The sequence below is a fragment of the Neophocaena asiaeorientalis genome, unplaced genomic scaffold (assembly GCF_003031525.2).
Source record: "Neophocaena asiaeorientalis asiaeorientalis breed wild unplaced genomic scaffold, Neophocaena_asiaeorientalis_V1.1 scaffold424, whole genome shotgun sequence".
Lineage (NCBI taxonomy): Eukaryota > Metazoa > Chordata > Mammalia > Artiodactyla > Phocoenidae > Neophocaena > Neophocaena asiaeorientalis.
In genome coordinates this window covers 2,114,144-2,129,500 of record NW_020174430.1, presented here as the reverse complement: position 1 = coordinate 2,129,500, position 15,357 = coordinate 2,114,144, and the positions used below count along the sequence as shown (strand labels likewise).

Below are 15,357 nucleotides of genomic sequence, written 5' to 3'. Positions count from 1 at the left end.
CACGTTCCCATTCATTGAAATGAACGGAGCAGGGGGCTTGAGTCCTCATCGGGACGATTGCTCTGTCCACAGCTGAGACAGCCATCCCTTCTCTGCAGGTCTCTCCCTCCCACACGGCGGGAGGGGCCTCCAGAGTGGCCCTTCGGGAGACCTCACCCTCCCTCAGTCAACTCTCGCGCTGCTGTGTCCATCTCCTCGTGCAACATTTCACCCCACGGGCCAGGCCCAGCTTGTGGCGATAGTCCGTGTGTGTACGTGCATGTTTATTTGCTGAGATTTGGTTAGAGGGAAGCGTCTGGTGAATAGGACGGAAAGGTATTCATTTTTCACGTGGACCTCAGACCCAGAACAAGCTTTCAGCATTGACATGAACTAAACTTTGTCCACCAGCCATCTGAAATGTGTGATCTATGTCTTTTGTTTTCTCTCTGCATTGTGTGTGCATTTTGCTGTGTGTGTCTTAGAAATAAGCCCCTCATCAGCAGTGGCAGGTGGGTACAGCATGTTCCTTCCCTCCTCTGCCTGCCTGAATGCCTGTGCTTTTGATTCCCACCCTCCTTCAGAGACAGGCTCGCCAGCTCCACCTCCTTGGTTTATCTATCTCCCTCGGTGGCTAGACTTCAGAGGGCTGGTCTGCACAGGTTAGGTAGCAAGCGTGTGGAATATGATGGCTTTCACACTCGTTGTATGTTTCCGGAGAAGGGCTTCCCCCCCTCCCGCCCAAACAATAAGCTTCTACTTGGCGGCCTTAAGAGGGATGAGTATTCCGCTCTTTGCAAGCAGCAGCAGCGAGGGGAGCCCAGCCTAGACACCAAGTGGCTTACCAGATGACTGTCTCCGTGGGGACATCACACGAGCATGAATGGATAATTCCTCCAGCCCAAGGCAGAAAGGGCTAACGACTTAATTCTGAAAGCTTCATTTTCAAATGGAAGTACTTGGGTCATTATTCATAATGATCATCGTAATATCTACCGCTTACCAAGTATTTATTGGTTTCAGCTAGTTCCGTGCAAGACAGGTGACTAGCCCCATTTTAAAGATGGGTAAGAGGAGGACCCAGGAGGCACGCAGAGCTAGTGACGAGACCCAGACCCCTCCTCAGTGCTGGCGAGTGTGCCCAGAGGATGAGGGTGTGAACCATGGGCACACACACACACGCTCCCTCACGTGCCAGATGGGGCCTCACCCTCCCTGTCTGGAATCAATACTGGCTCTGCCCACACCTCGGTGTCTGTCTGTGAATGTCCATCCCTAGGTCTTGATAAAACTTAGAAGAGGTGTGGCTGGGTTGCTGCTCTGCCACTGACCCTGCCGTCACCCCTGAGTCGGTGGGGTTGCCTGCGGCGGGATGTGGCTGACAGTAGGGTTCCAGGACTGACAACTAGGCGATCCGGGCGCTTGTCCCTCTGTACCATTGACTCAGGAGAGAAGTGTGTCACAGCCGAGAACAGCAGTGTGTGGAGATGAATGATGCATAGGCTGGGGCTTAAACAACCAAAACTTGTTTCCTCACAGTTCTGGAGGCCAGAGGGCCGAGACCAAGCCAGGAAGATCTGTCAGCTGATTTCGATGAGGGCTCTCGTCCTGGCTTGTAGACGACCATCGTTCTCACATGGCCTTTCCCCTGAGCATGTGGGGGGAGGGAGAGGAAGGAGAGGGAGAGTGGGAGAGGGAGGGGGGAGAGGGAAAGGGAGTGGAGGACGGAGAGGGAGAAAGAGAGGAGGGAGTGGAAGAATGGGAGGGGGAGGAAGAGGGAGGAGTGGGAGAGGGAGGGTGAGGGAGAGGAAGAATGAGAGGGGGGAGAGGGAGTTGGGGGAGTGGGAGAATGAGAGGGAGAGTAGGGAGAGGAGGAAGTGGGAGAGCAGAGGGACAGGAGGGAGAGGGAGGATGGAGAGAGAGTGGGAGCAGAGGGAGAGGGAGTTGGACAGGAGAGGAGGAAGTGGGAGAGGAGGGAGAGGGACAGGAGGGTGAGGGAGAGGGAGGAGAGGAAGAATGAGAGGAGGGAGTGGGAGCGGAGGGAGAATGAGAGGGGGGAGAAGAGGGAGAGAGGATGGAGAGGGAGAGGGACAGGAGGGTGAGGGAGAGGGAGGAGAGGAAGAATGAGAGGAGGGAGTGGGAGCGGAGGGAGAATGAGAGGGGGGAGAAGAGGGAGAGAGGATGGAGAGGGAGAGGGACAGGAGGGTGAGGGAGTGGGAGAGGATGGAGAGGGACAGAAGGGAGAGGGAGAAGAGGGAGAGAGAGGATGGAGAGAGAGTGGGAGCGTAGGGAGAGGGAGGATTGGGAGTGGAATAGGAGGGAGAGTGAGAGGGAGAGGAGGAAGAGGGAGTGGGAGAGGAGAGGGACAGGAGGGAGTGGGAGAATGAGAGGGAGGGGGAGGGAAAGGGAGCGGAGGACAGAGAGGGAGTTGGAGGAGTGGGAGAGGGAGGATTGGGAGAATGAGAGGGAGAGGAATAGGAGGGTGAGGGAGAATGAGGAGGGAGAGAGAGGGAGTGGAGAGGGACAGGAGGGAGAGGGAGAATAAAAGGGAGGAGAGGGAGAGGGAGGAGAGGAAGAATGAGAGGAGGGAGTGGGAGAGGGAGAGTAGGGAGAGGAGGAAGAGGGAGGAGAGGGAAAGGGGGGTGAGGGAGAATGAGGAGGGAGGGACAGGAGGGAGAAGGAGAGGGAGAGTAGGGATTGGAATAGGAGGGAGAGTGAGAGGAGGAAGAGGTAGGAGAGTGAGAGGAGGGAGTGGGAGAGGGAGAGGGACAGGAGGGTGAGGGAGGAGGCAGAAGAGGGAGAGGGAGGAGAGGAAGAATGAGAGGAGGGAGTGGGAGAGGTAGAGTAGGGAGAGGAATAGGGGTGAGTGGGAGCATAGGGAGAGGGAGAGGGAGAGGGAGTGGGACAGGGAGTGGGCCAGGAGGAAGTGGGAGAGAAAGGGAGAGGGAGTGGGAGAATGAGGGAGAGTAGGGAGAGGAATAGGAAGGAGGGGGAGAGGAGAGGAGGGTGAGGGAGAGGGAGAATGAGAGGAGGGAGGTGAGGGAGAGGCAGAAGTGGGAGAGGAGGAAAAGGGAGGAGAGGGACAGGAGGGTGAGGGAGAGGGAGGAGAGGGAGAATGAGAGGAGGGAGGGGGTCAGGAGGGAGAAGGAGAGGAGGGAGTGGGTCAGGAGGGAGAATGAGAGGAGGGAGAGGTAGAGTAGGGAGAGGAATAGGAGGGAGTGGGAGAGGAGGAAGTGGGAGTGGGAGAGGGAGCATAGGGAGAGGGAGAGAGGATGGAGAGGGAGTGGGAGAGGAGGAAGTGGGAGAGAAAGGGAGCGGGAGAGGGAGTGGGAGAATGAGGGAGAGTAGGGAGAGGGAGAATGAGAGGAGTGGGAGAGGGAAATGAGGGTGAGAGAGGAGGGAGTGGGAGAGGGAGTGGGAGAATGGGAGGGGGGGAAAGGGAGCAGAGGACGGAGAGGGAGTTGGAGAGGAGGGAGAGGGAGAGGGACAGGAGGGGGAGGGAGAGGCAGAAGGGGGGAGGCAGGAGAGGGAGAGGGAGAATGAGAGGAGGGAGTGGGAGAGAGAGGAGGAAGAGGGAGTGGAAGAGGAAGGAGAGGGAGAGGGAGGATTCCGACAGAGAGAGGAGGGAGAGGGAAAGGAGGGTGAGGGATAAGAGGGAGAGGAAGGAGAGGGAGAGGGAGCGGGGGTGGGAGAGGGAGAGGAGGGAGGATGGAGTGGGAGAATGAGAGGGAGAGGGAGAGCGCTGGGGGGTGGAGGACGGCTTCCTGATGTGTCTTCTTATTGGGACACTAACCCTAGCCAGTCGGGCCCTACCATTATAACCTCATTTGACCTTAATCACTTCCTTATAGGCTGCATCTCCAAATACACATGGGGGGTTAGGGCTCCAACATATGCGCTTGGAGGACACAGTTGAGCTCCTAGGAAAGGCACAGCTTCATATCCCCATGCAGCCAGCAACACAAAGCCCGTGTGAACAATTAGCTTGTTGGAACCCACTTTCCACTTCTGTCTCCCCTCTCCACCTAACCTGAATGCATTCTATTAAAGGACCATTCGAACATTTATAACTGATCTGCTTAATCTCCCCAAAGCCACACAGACAGACACCCTGCATCCCAGGCACGCATTTGGGTTTGCCGTCAAAGACTGGAAGCTTGGTTTTTGGAGACCCTTTGGACTCTGCACCGTGAACCCATCCCAACATACATTCACGACAGGCCTCTCACACAAACATGTCTTTCCTATGTTTCCTACCTCCACACACAGAACAAAGGGAAATGAGATGAAAGCAATGTGGAAAGAAAGCAGAAGACACAAGCTATGAAGATGGGCTGAGCCGGGAAGTGCTTAGAGACAACATGGGTAGGGTGGGAGATGCTCAACGATGACTCAGTGGCTGACCTTGATGTGGGATGTTTCTTCCTCACCGTCACCAGTTGCTGCCCCTCCAGAAGCCGCACAGACAGAGCAGGTCACCCAGCTGCGTGCCAACTCAAAGTGGCATTTCACACTGTGCACTTTTCTTAGCCCCGGGCCACTGCCGGGACTGGAGAGGCAACGGAAGGTAGAGAGCAGACCAGCACGGGGATGGGGAAAACTGAGTTCCAGTCCTCACTCTGGCACAAACCATGCTGCTCTCTGTTCCGTGGTTGCCTGTAAAATATAAGAACAGAACAAAACAGACTCCAGGCTCTTTCCAGCTTTCTAAGTCTCTGTTCTGAATTTGAAAAACAAAGGGAAACTAGGCTAAGAGGCAGATCTCCAAAACCTGGCATCCGTAACCTTGGGAATGGCAGCAGGTGCTGTGCCTATTGCAAGCAACTTGCTCGAAGTATCCGTAAGCTTTCTTGAGTGGGTGAGGCATTCGGAGGCCACCTGGGCCCTGGCATCCTGGAGCCTGGCCGGGTCCACACGCAGCAGGGCCGGGCGGGCTCAGCTTGCTGGCCATGGCTCTGCCTCTTGCAGAGGCCGCTCACGTTCTCTCGACTTGCCAGCCCATTCTGCTTCCACTGGGTCTTGAGCAAGAGGCCCCATCCCCCTGTCCTTAGGGTGCAAGGAGGGAACATTCTGAACCTGATTACATCCAGCACTGCAGAGAGTGTGGGGCAGTAATGAGCCGTGTAAACGTCGGTATTTCTGTATTACTGGAACCGGCAGGGGAGAGGGACAGAGAAGGCAAACAAAGTCAGAACGGAGGGGGATGCTGCCGAGAGACAGACAGATTTCTCACATTTCATCTGTGCAATTGCAGCAGCGACACAAATAAGTTACGTCAAGGGTTAAGCATCAGGAATGGGCACCGCTCCGAGGAATCCTGTCACTGCAAATGCAACAGCTGGGCTCAGGACTGTTTCCTCAAGGCAAAGCCTCAGCCCCTCAGAGCAGCCAGAAAGAAGGCCTACCTCTTGGCCCCTGGAAACTATGAGGACAGAATCTATTTTTCTTTTGCTAATGGCCATTCCTCCAGAGTAAACATACATATCAGGCTGGCTCTTGAGACAGGATTTTCATCAACTAAAGGCAGCCGGACCAGCTCTTCTCATCCTGCACCCTGGGCTTCCCTCACCCAGGGTCCCCCACGGAAAGCTGGTTCACGCCCTGCCCCCCACCTGCACTCCTCTATAAAGGCTCCCAACAACCTCACCTTTCCCCCAGGTGGCTCCAGGTGAGACCTGAGGGCTGGGTGCAGGAGTTGAGGATCCCGAATCTGCCCTCCCTTCACCTCCAATCCAGCCCAATCCATGCCTCAGTCTCACGGCCTGTGTCCCTCCGAACACCCAGCCTCCCCTCAGCCCCAGACCTCCCTGGCCCCCAACACCCTGCTTCTGGCTTCTAGGATGTGACTCGCTGTGGCTTTCTTCTTCCCTCTCGGTCTCAATCTGCTTCGAGCCCCTCCACCTTCTGCCCAGGGGTGGCATTACAGCAAGAGGAGAAGGGTCTTCTGTGTCTTCAGGCATCTTCAAGAGTTGTATCTTAGCCCACCGCTTTGGGTGCTTTAAAAATGCAGATTCCTGGGCCTGGTCCCAGACCCATTTCCTGAAAACCTCCCGGTTTGTGCTTTGTAGGCAAGCTCTCCCAGGGAAGTGTAGGCACCCGGGAGCCAGAGAGTCTCCGAGCAGCAGTCTGGGGGCTCCCCGGTCCGTGTCCCTAGCACTTTCCTCAATTCTGAGCCACAAGACGCTCTGCTACCTGAATGTCCCAGGGGAATCTCCATCTTTCTCTCCCTGGCATCCCTTCCCTCCTCAAACGTGCACCTTATCTTCTCACCCACCGCCTCACTACAGTCTCCACGGCCGTTCTAACCCTTTCCTCTCCAGCAGGTCGGAGCAAGCAGGCACCAGCCCTCCCGCCACTGCTGGGGCAGGCGCCTTGTCTGGCTACGACATTCTCTTACCGGTGGGTGGTCCGGTGGTCCCCTTGTCTTTGATAATCTCTCTTCAATCTGCCACTTCAGGGCCAGGTGGCCCTTCCCAAACTCAGAATGAACCTGTTCACATCCTGCTGAAAAGAAAACCAAAAAGTTCATTGCAGCTCTGTCATGCAGAGTGAAGTCAGAAAGAGAAAGACAAATACCGTATGCTAACACATAAATATGGAACCAAAGAAATGTCATGAAGAACCTAGGGGTAAGACAGGAATAAAGACACAGACCTACTGGAGAACAGACTTGAGGATATGGGGAGGGGAAGGGTGAGCTGTGACAAAGCGAGAGGGAGGCATGGACATATATACACTACCAAAAGTAAGGTAGACAGCTAGTGGGAAGCAGCCGCATAGCACAGGGATATCCGCTCTGTGCTTTGTGACCGCCTGGAGGGGTGGGATAGGGAGGGTGGGAGGGAGGGAGACGCAAGAGGGAAGAGATATGGGAACATATGTATATGCATAACTGGTTCACTTTGTTATAAAGCAGAAACTAACACACCATTGTAAAGCAATTATACCCCAATAAAGATGTTAAAAAAAGAAAACCCTCGAAGGCCTTTCCTGCTCTGAGATCAACCTCCCTCGTGGCCCCAGGTTCCCCACTGCCTTCTCTGCATCCACCATGCTAAACACCCGCCCCGCCCTGCCCGGGATGCCCGATCCTATTGCACAGTCCAGCCTCGACTATGCTGCTTCTGTCCAGCAATTCACTGATTCAGCGAATGTTTGTTTCGAGCCTACTGTGTGCCAGGAGTTAGATTTAGGATTTAGGTACCGTGAGGAGGAGGAGGGAGAGGAGGGAGTGGGAGAGGGAGAGGAGGGAGAGGGAGAGGAGACTTCCCAACCTCCTACAAGCAAGTAAATAGACATTTACAATAGAATATAAGTGCTGCACTAGAGCAGAGAAGAAGCTACTAGCTAGTAGGTGTCAGCCAGAAGGGGCTTCAGACAGCTCAGAACCCTTTGAGGTAAGTACGTCTGGAGCTCAGAGAATTTAAGCCACGTGACTGAATCCTTCCCGCATATAGGAATTCCACCGTAGAAGGACACGTTAACATCCGGTTTTGCACCCAGGTCTGTCTTACCTTAAGCCCATGTTTCTTTCTAACCCATAGGTATACTGTCTCTTCCAGTGTGTTGAAGGGTCACAGAGGGAGGCGTTTGCCCTCTTCTCTGCCTGATAAAATTGTACTTACCCTTTAAGCTTCCACTCAACGGTACCCCATCCATTAAGCGTTTCTGAACCCCACTGAAGAATCACTCACCCATCTTTTGGACTCTCTTGGTAGTTCACCCTTAGGCTTATATTTTGTTTGTGTTTGTTTCTGCACTAAAGGATGTAGCCCTGTATCTCGCAATAGTTATTGACCAGTAAGCACTGGTTGGATTAATAAATATATCTTCCAGTCAGTGGGGCATCCGTTACAGCCTCTTACAGGGTAAAACTCCTCACTAACCAAAGGAAGGTCAAATACTCAAAAGGTCTTATAGTCTCCTCCACCGCCCCGCAGGGAAGCCAAGTCAACATTGCTGACACTTTCCCTTGCATTCCAGCCCCCCTTACGTCCCAGTTCTAATTTGAAATTTAGGGTCCCCTCCCGCAGGGTCTTTCTCCCTTGTGAGAAACATCCTGACAGACTGTTTAGGAAGGCATTCATCAAATGATTTCTTCTTGCAGAGACATCAAAAGCTGCACGTGCCTGTCCATTTCCTGCTGATAACGTATATGATTTTTATTTTCCAAATCCACAGTTTACATCCAGGTGGGAGGGAATGAGTCAGAGAGAAACACCATCGATTCTGGCTGATGGCAGCAGCCTCATCATTTGTGTTTTCCCCAACCTGCGAAATGCCGACATATTAGGAAAAAATATGCAGACATTTCACATTTCATTCCTGGGAGGCTCCTTGTCACTGCCTCGCGCCCCTACCCTGCTCCGTCTGAATCACTGACATCTGGCCGTTAGCCTGAGCGTTTAGACTTTAACACAGAGCGCTCGGGCTGTGCTGATGTCAGCACACGCCCCAGCTTCTGGTTTGGCACAGACCAAAGCCCTGCTTTTTTCAGGGTTGTGATGAGCTGACTGGTTTGAATTAACTTCTGATACGAACTTCCTAGGCCTTGGGCTTTGTGGGAGCACAAAGCAGAGATGGCTGCCTTTTTGGCTTCTTTAGCCGCATGCCTTCCTGGAGCTGCAAAGCCCCGTTCATCTTCCTTGTAGAACAACACAGGGCCCTGTTTTCGGCTGTAATTAAAGACAAGGAAGGAAAAGCTCCCTCTCAAGGGGAGTGATGCACCTTCGTCCGCCAGCGCTGCTGAAAACAGGCTTACGTTTCCCCAACAAGTGTAACGCACACATCGTCTAATTGGATTTCCTCGCTCCTCTTTTAATCACCAAAAACATCATTATCCTTCTGGTTCCTCATCAGGAAGGTCACATAGTTCACGTTCATATTTACAAAACCCATACAAATTCCAGAACAAAACCGTATCTTCTTAGACTTCAGATGCCTCCTTGATCTCACTGCGCTATCACCAAGTCCAACTCAGCTGCGGGTTTTTATTTTTCTCTTTTCTTTCCTTCATGTGATCACCCCACCGCCTGCTATTTTAGTAGGATTACAGCAACACTTTGCTTTCCAACTTCTTGCTGAAGAACCGTGTATGCCTGATTTTCGTTGCAATCATGGAAAGGAAAAGGGTGACATTTCAATACCTTTCTCGCTTGTTATGGACCCTCCATCTTTAAGCTTCAAAATCTCTCGTGAGGCAGGATCCTCATCAGTAAACTTATATAGTTTTCTGGGAGCTTTGTGCTGAGTTTGGGTACTTTGATTTTCAAAATCTGTTCTTCCAGAGGGTGATCAGCCAGCCCATGAGCGCAGCAGCAAACCCTTGCTTCCTGGAGAGCTAGGCCTGCAGGTTAATTCTACGCTAAACCCTCAACCAAATTTGCTTTTTAAAAATGTGTAGTATATTTAATCTAACAAAGTAAGTAGCTTCTACAAAGTGGACTTTATTTTACTCATTTGTCTGTTTGCCTCTTTCTTTATTTACTGTCTTACGGCTGCTGGGCCTCACACGTGGCCATACCATAAAATCTTCCCTCCGGCCCAGAGTACACATACTGATTGACCTTTGTGACGTTTACCATTTCTGGAATTTATCTCTTGATCATTTCTGTCTCTTTATCTCTTCTTCCTGTGTGCTGAGGGCTAACTTACTTTGGTCTGCATGTGTCCTCAAGGTGTTTAGTTGTCATTCACAGTTGGTTTCGTGGCTTCGTGTCATCGTGTGAGCTTTTCAAAGATGCTCCATTTCAGGAAAGGAGGAAGCAATACGTTTTTAGTGTTGAGGAAGGGAAAAGGAGCGGCTGGAATGAGGGGAAAGGGCATAATTACACGTTCTCACTTTTAGTTTATCCCTGAAAACTATTTAATTAAGGCTGATGTTTGTAAGAGCTATTCTTTTAGACTGAGTCACTGTTAGCCATAAATAAGGATTTCTTGAACGTGGTGCTTGCCCACAGAAAGAGCTGGGCTTCTACAAGCACTTCCTCAGAATAACTGGCCTTCTCTGGGAAGCCTTTACCTGTGGTTGGAGCTACATCAGGTCTTGTCAGGAGAGACCAGTCACTTGCTAAGCCAGAGTCACGTCTGCTTTCAGTGGGTGTTTGGCAATTATCTTTAAGAATTCAGTATACACAGGGTCTCTTTATTTAAAGCAGGAGCCCCACAAAAGGTACTATTTTAGAGACTAGCAGTTACGGTCCTGGTTCTAATTCACCCAACTGTTACTCATCCTTTACTTATACTCAGTGATTTTATGTATCATCTTCACTCATCCTCAGAGAACCCTGCAAGTACAGAGAAAACCACCTCCGCACATATATTATACATTTAAAAAAAAAAAAAGTTTGAGAGCAGTTAACCGTCTCATCTGAAGTCATCCTGCGAGTGACTAGTGGAGCCAGAATTCACATTCAGTTCTCCCGGATTCCTGAATTCACTCCTCTCAGACAGGCAGGGTGCTCCGGAGATGAAAGGGAGGTTGGATTATTTTATTCCAAAGGACTTTCTTCTCAGAGTCTGTGAGGGCTTAAAACGTGTTTGCGTTCCTTTATTGATTTAGACTAGCACAGAGGAATTCTAGGTCCTAATGGAGGATAGGGGGACTTCCCTGGTGGTCTAGTGGTTAATAGTCCGAGCTTCCACTTCAAGGGCCACGGGTTCGATCCCTGGTCGGGGAACTAAGATCCTGCAGGCAGTGTAGCGCAGCCAAAAAAAAAAAAAAAAAAGCTAATGGAAGATAGGGTGTGTGCAGGCAGAGGCTGTGCCTGTCTTCCTCTTTGGAACGGAGCCTGACACATGAAAGCACCAGCGCACGTTTGTGAGTGGGCGGCATGGCTTCCGAGGCCAGCGTGGGGTCTGCTTCCCTCGCAGACTGGTCCTTTGCGCTTGGCCTTGCCACAGAGCATGGCTTTGGACTCTCTCATTGCCCTGCCCAGTGCCCCACACCCTCCTCCTAGGCCCTAATGGCCAGAGGTCTCTCTCACCCATCTCACCTCTTCATTCTCACCTACCAAAACCCAGCTCAGGATCAATGTATTTGGAAAAGGTCGAAACAAGCCAGTATTAGCCTCAACTAACAAGTGGAAGGTAGGGGGTATGGTCCCACCAGAGCAGCCCTTCCCACGATCACATGACTACTTCCTGCCAGACACTGTCCTAATCCCTCCGGTCCTTCATCCTGAAAACTCCACGTTATTACCCCCATTTCCAAGGAGAAAACTGCAAGCGCTTTGTCTGAGATCACATAGCTGGCAAGCCGCAGAGTCGGGATTTAAGCCCAAATTGGTCTGAAGCCAAAGTCCCAAGCGTCGGTTGCACGTTTACAGCGGTCAGAGGCTTTACCCCAAAGGGTTTAGGGCTGCAAAGACAGCGGCGAGGCCAAGGCAGGGCAGATGTATACAGGGAATCATGGGACCACACCAGTTCACTAGACGGCAGCAATCCACTGCTGCTTCTGTATTAAAGCACAAAGACTCATTCGCATAATCAGGAGCGTGGCCTTAGCACACAGAAGCCTGTGGGAGAGACCCAGCCCAGATTCCTGTTTCCCCTCATCTCCAGTAGCGTCAGGCTTACCTTGAAGATGCCATTAAAGAATCAGTTCAGGTGGCACAGTGGTTGGGAGTCCGCCTGCCGATGCAAGGGACACGGGTTCGTGTCCCAGTCCGGGAAGATCCCACATCCGCGGAGCGGCTGGGCCCGTGAGCCACGGCCGCTGAGCCTGCGCGTCCGGAGCCTGTGTTCCGCAACGGGAGAGGCCACAGCAGTGAGAGGCCCGCGTACTGCAAAAAAAAAAAAGAATCAGTTCATCGCTGATGGCCTTTGTCTTACATTCCTCCAACATGGAGTATGGTACACGGACGTGAGCCACTCTCTCCCGGCTTTGAACAAAGCCCGAGAGCCTTCCTGTAGGCCCCTCGCTTCCTGTAGGCCCAACTGCCAGATCTCAAATGTGTCCAGGATCCATAGGAGGAGAGCACGGATAGTTTAATCTCTGCCCTAGTAGATTAGGTAAACGCTTAGGCCAGAATAGCTCAGCCCTTTCTCATACACTGATTGGCCAAAGGCACTCTGACGATAAACTGCCGTGTCATCTGATGCTTAAAGCAGGGCTTATAATACCTGCTAAGGAGTAAAATTTCCTGAAAATGCATAGAAAGTGAGGCTGCAGAAAAGGAAACTCTAGGAATGTTTGGTGCCCTCTTGCTGTCTCAGGAGATGGCATGCTGGGTGCAGAAAGCAGGAGTGGTGATGGTTTTGCACCACTGGAAAAGGCCATCTGGCTGCTCCCCAGCTGTCCCTTCTGGGACCAGATGCAGAGTTTGCAGCCATTCAGTAACTCGGGCTACTAAAGGAGAAGAGCTCAGAGGTCATCCCTCCCAGCCTCCTCTCGCTGCAGGTGGGAGAACCAAGGCCAGAGAGGAGCTGGCACTCAGCTAGGAAGCAGCAGAGTCACACGGAGAAACTGGGTCTCCAGATGCCCAGGCCATTATTCCACGATGCCGTGGCCTCTGAAAAACATGCACAAAGGATTGATTTCCACAGAGAGGAAGTAAGAGTTGTGATAATCAAGGGCGCCAACCCTGTAGACAGAGTGACTCGGTTCTAATCCAGCTCCGGGTGTACTGTCTTATGTGGCCATGGGCAGGGTACTTACCTGCTCTGCTTCTCAATTCCCCATCTATAAAACAGGAACGCCATGGGGTTTCATGAAGATAAAATGGATTAGATGTTCAGCATTTAGAGTCACGTTTGGCACACAGAAAGCGCCATCTAGGTATGCCGTATCTCATCCCCCCGAGCGGGCTGAGCAGGCTCTGTGCCTACCAGCCCCTCAGAGTTCCACTCCTTGGAGAACTCAGCTGAGGCCAGCTGAGGCTGCAACACCCCTCCCTGCCTCAGCAGCGCGAACATCTTCCTGGCGCTGCGACCTCCCGTCTTGATGACTCTTCCTCCCTCTTTCCCTGCAGCTCGCACTGCTTTGTCTTCCTAATGCTCCTAATACTTCCGAATACTCCACGTGCTGGTAGCATGACATCCCCAGAAATGCTAAGCCCACTGGTAGAACTTGGAATAAAGTGATTCCTAAACTAAAGGCCTCTGTCTGTCTAGAATGGAGCCCATTCGGTTGTTTCCTAAGTTGATATCAATATAATGAATTAGACACACACACATGCATACATATACATATATATATAACTAGTGAATATATATCATATATATAATATATACTTTAAATATTCTTTACAAAAACATATGGGTCTTATACATCTGTGTTGCCCATTTCCTTTTAAACTCACTTAAAAATCTAAATCACTCATCTGTTGCAGAAGACAACAGAGAATTACCTCGCGCTTCAAACTGGGCCTTTTCCAACTCAGCACATTCCGTAGGCCAGTACAGTTCCTAGGATATATGCCTGGACTGATGGGGCCTCAGAGTCAGGCTACTTTCTATAAATATTTATGAAGCTGTCGTGGGGACCACAGCAATGGGCTAAGGACTGGACTCTGCCCCTATCTGCAAATACTCTATAACAAAAGTACAGAAAACGATGAACAAGACTCTCGACGTATCGAGTAAATATGAATTTTTAGTAAACAGAGAATTGTAAGTCAGAGGAAGAAAAGGAGTCCTTTTGAGATCCCTGGGGTGGGAACAGGTGGATGCCAGCTGCTGGAGTGAGAGGACCATCCATCCCCAGGCTGACAGCATCACTGCCCGCCCAGCAAGGCCTGGATCCACGCCATTACAATGACCAGCAAGCCACAGGACCTGGCTCCTGTCTGAGGAGACCCTGCACCACTGAGGCTTTTTTCAGTAGTAAAGTTATTTCCAACAAGCCAATTTACTAGTAAAGGAGGTGGTGAAGCCCTGTTTCTTGCCTGTCACTCCATCCCTTTGTCACTGGCCCTACAGGGTTGCTTCTAATCCCTTGACTTAACACTTAGTTTTGCTTTCCCCGGAATACTCTCTGCTCCCTGCTCGCTGGCTACTCTGGTCTTGCTTATGACCCTAAATTCTGATGCTGGTAAATAAAGGTGATGGAGGAATACAGGGGCAGAGATGGACACTCAGCCTTCCACCCTGGGTCCTCGGAACAGGCAAGGCGATCCCAGTGCACGTGGTTTGTCTTCTCAAGGATGCAGATGAAGGGAAAGGAATCGCACCTGTGATTCTGTGGTCTTATTTCACAGCGGAATGTGAGGGTTTCACGAGGGCTGTGTAAAAGGGCCAGAGAGAGGGAAGAAGAAAGAAAGAGGTTGAGGGAGAGCCCTGCCAGGCAGGGGCGTAAGGTGGCTGTTGGGCCTGAGAATGGGGGTCGTCTCTGTCACCTCTGGAGACGCACCTCTGACTGCTGGGATAAACCCAACCATAGTCTTTAAAACCCTGGGTGTACGTGTTCATTCTTCCTCAGCGGCTTCGGGAGACGCCGCCCCAATATCCCAGTCACACCAGATGAAAAGTCAGCCACATCAACACCCAGACTCCTGTGTTTCACAAAATCCTCTCTTCCTCTCCTTCCTCCTCCCACCTCTTCCCTCCACTCTGACCCTCATCCCTCTCCTTGCCCTCCCACCCCTGTCTGTTCTGGACACGATTTCCAAGGAGAGAACACAGGTAGAGGCGCTGCTTACAAAGACCCTGCCCTAACCTGTCAGCCCGCACGTCTAACCATTCCCTCCCTCTACCTCTTTTAGTTTTTAAACCCCAGTCTTTGAGAGCAGGCTGTAGGGTCCAGGCACCCCAGCAATGAGCCCCTTTGAGTTTCTCCCAGTGGGCACTTTCCATTTACGCAGACTTGGAAGGGTCACTGGTGGGTGGGAGCTGCTCACGGAGAAGCACGTTTATGCGGTGCTCGTCAGGGGATGAGGATGGTACCCTCTGGGTATGCGCTAATGGGTCTGTCTCTCTTTCTCCCACACAGGGCCTGGAGCTGTCATTGACGGTGTAAACTCGGCCTCTAGAGCGCTGGCTTGCCTCTGGCTATCAGGGACCCTCTTTGCCCACTTCTTCATCAAGTTTTGATAAGAAACCTTAGGTCTTCTGAGCAACGCCTGCTTCTCCATATCACAGACTTTACCTACACTGCGGAGAGCAAACCAGTTTGGGCTTCTTTTTGTTTTGTTTCTGTTCTTCTTGGTTTGATTTTTTCTTTGGTTGGTTGGTCTGTTTATTTGATTTTTCTATCCAGTTTGAATGAGTGGGGTTGGGGGGGAGGGGTGTCCAGGGTTCTACCATGTGTAGGATAATCATTCATTGGTGTGTCCAAAAACGGAATCTGTTCCTCTACCTTGGCCCTTCCCTCTCCTCTGCCTTCCCAACACCATCACCACCAGCCCTGCCCCCCCCCCCACAAAAACACAAACTCCACCC

General features: G+C 51.7%; 1 protein-coding gene across 4 annotated transcripts in view; it reads left to right on the top strand.

Annotated features, from left to right (window-relative positions):
- Positions 1 to 15,337, top strand: part of OPCML (opioid binding protein/cell adhesion molecule like) — a 1,053,766-nt gene extending 1,038,429 nt beyond the window's left edge. For 2 of the 4 annotated variants that reach the window (XM_024756861.1, XM_024756863.1), the window contains one exon: positions 14,909 to 15,009. In XM_024756861.1, the coding sequence (XP_024612629.1) occupies positions 14,909 to 15,009 (101 nt within the window). Of the gene's footprint in view, positions 1 to 464; positions 492 to 14,908 lie in introns of all 4 variants that reach the window. The other 2 variants (XM_024756860.1, XM_024756862.1) reach the window with 2 other exon arrangements.
- Positions 15,338 to 15,357: the final 20 nt, after the last annotated feature.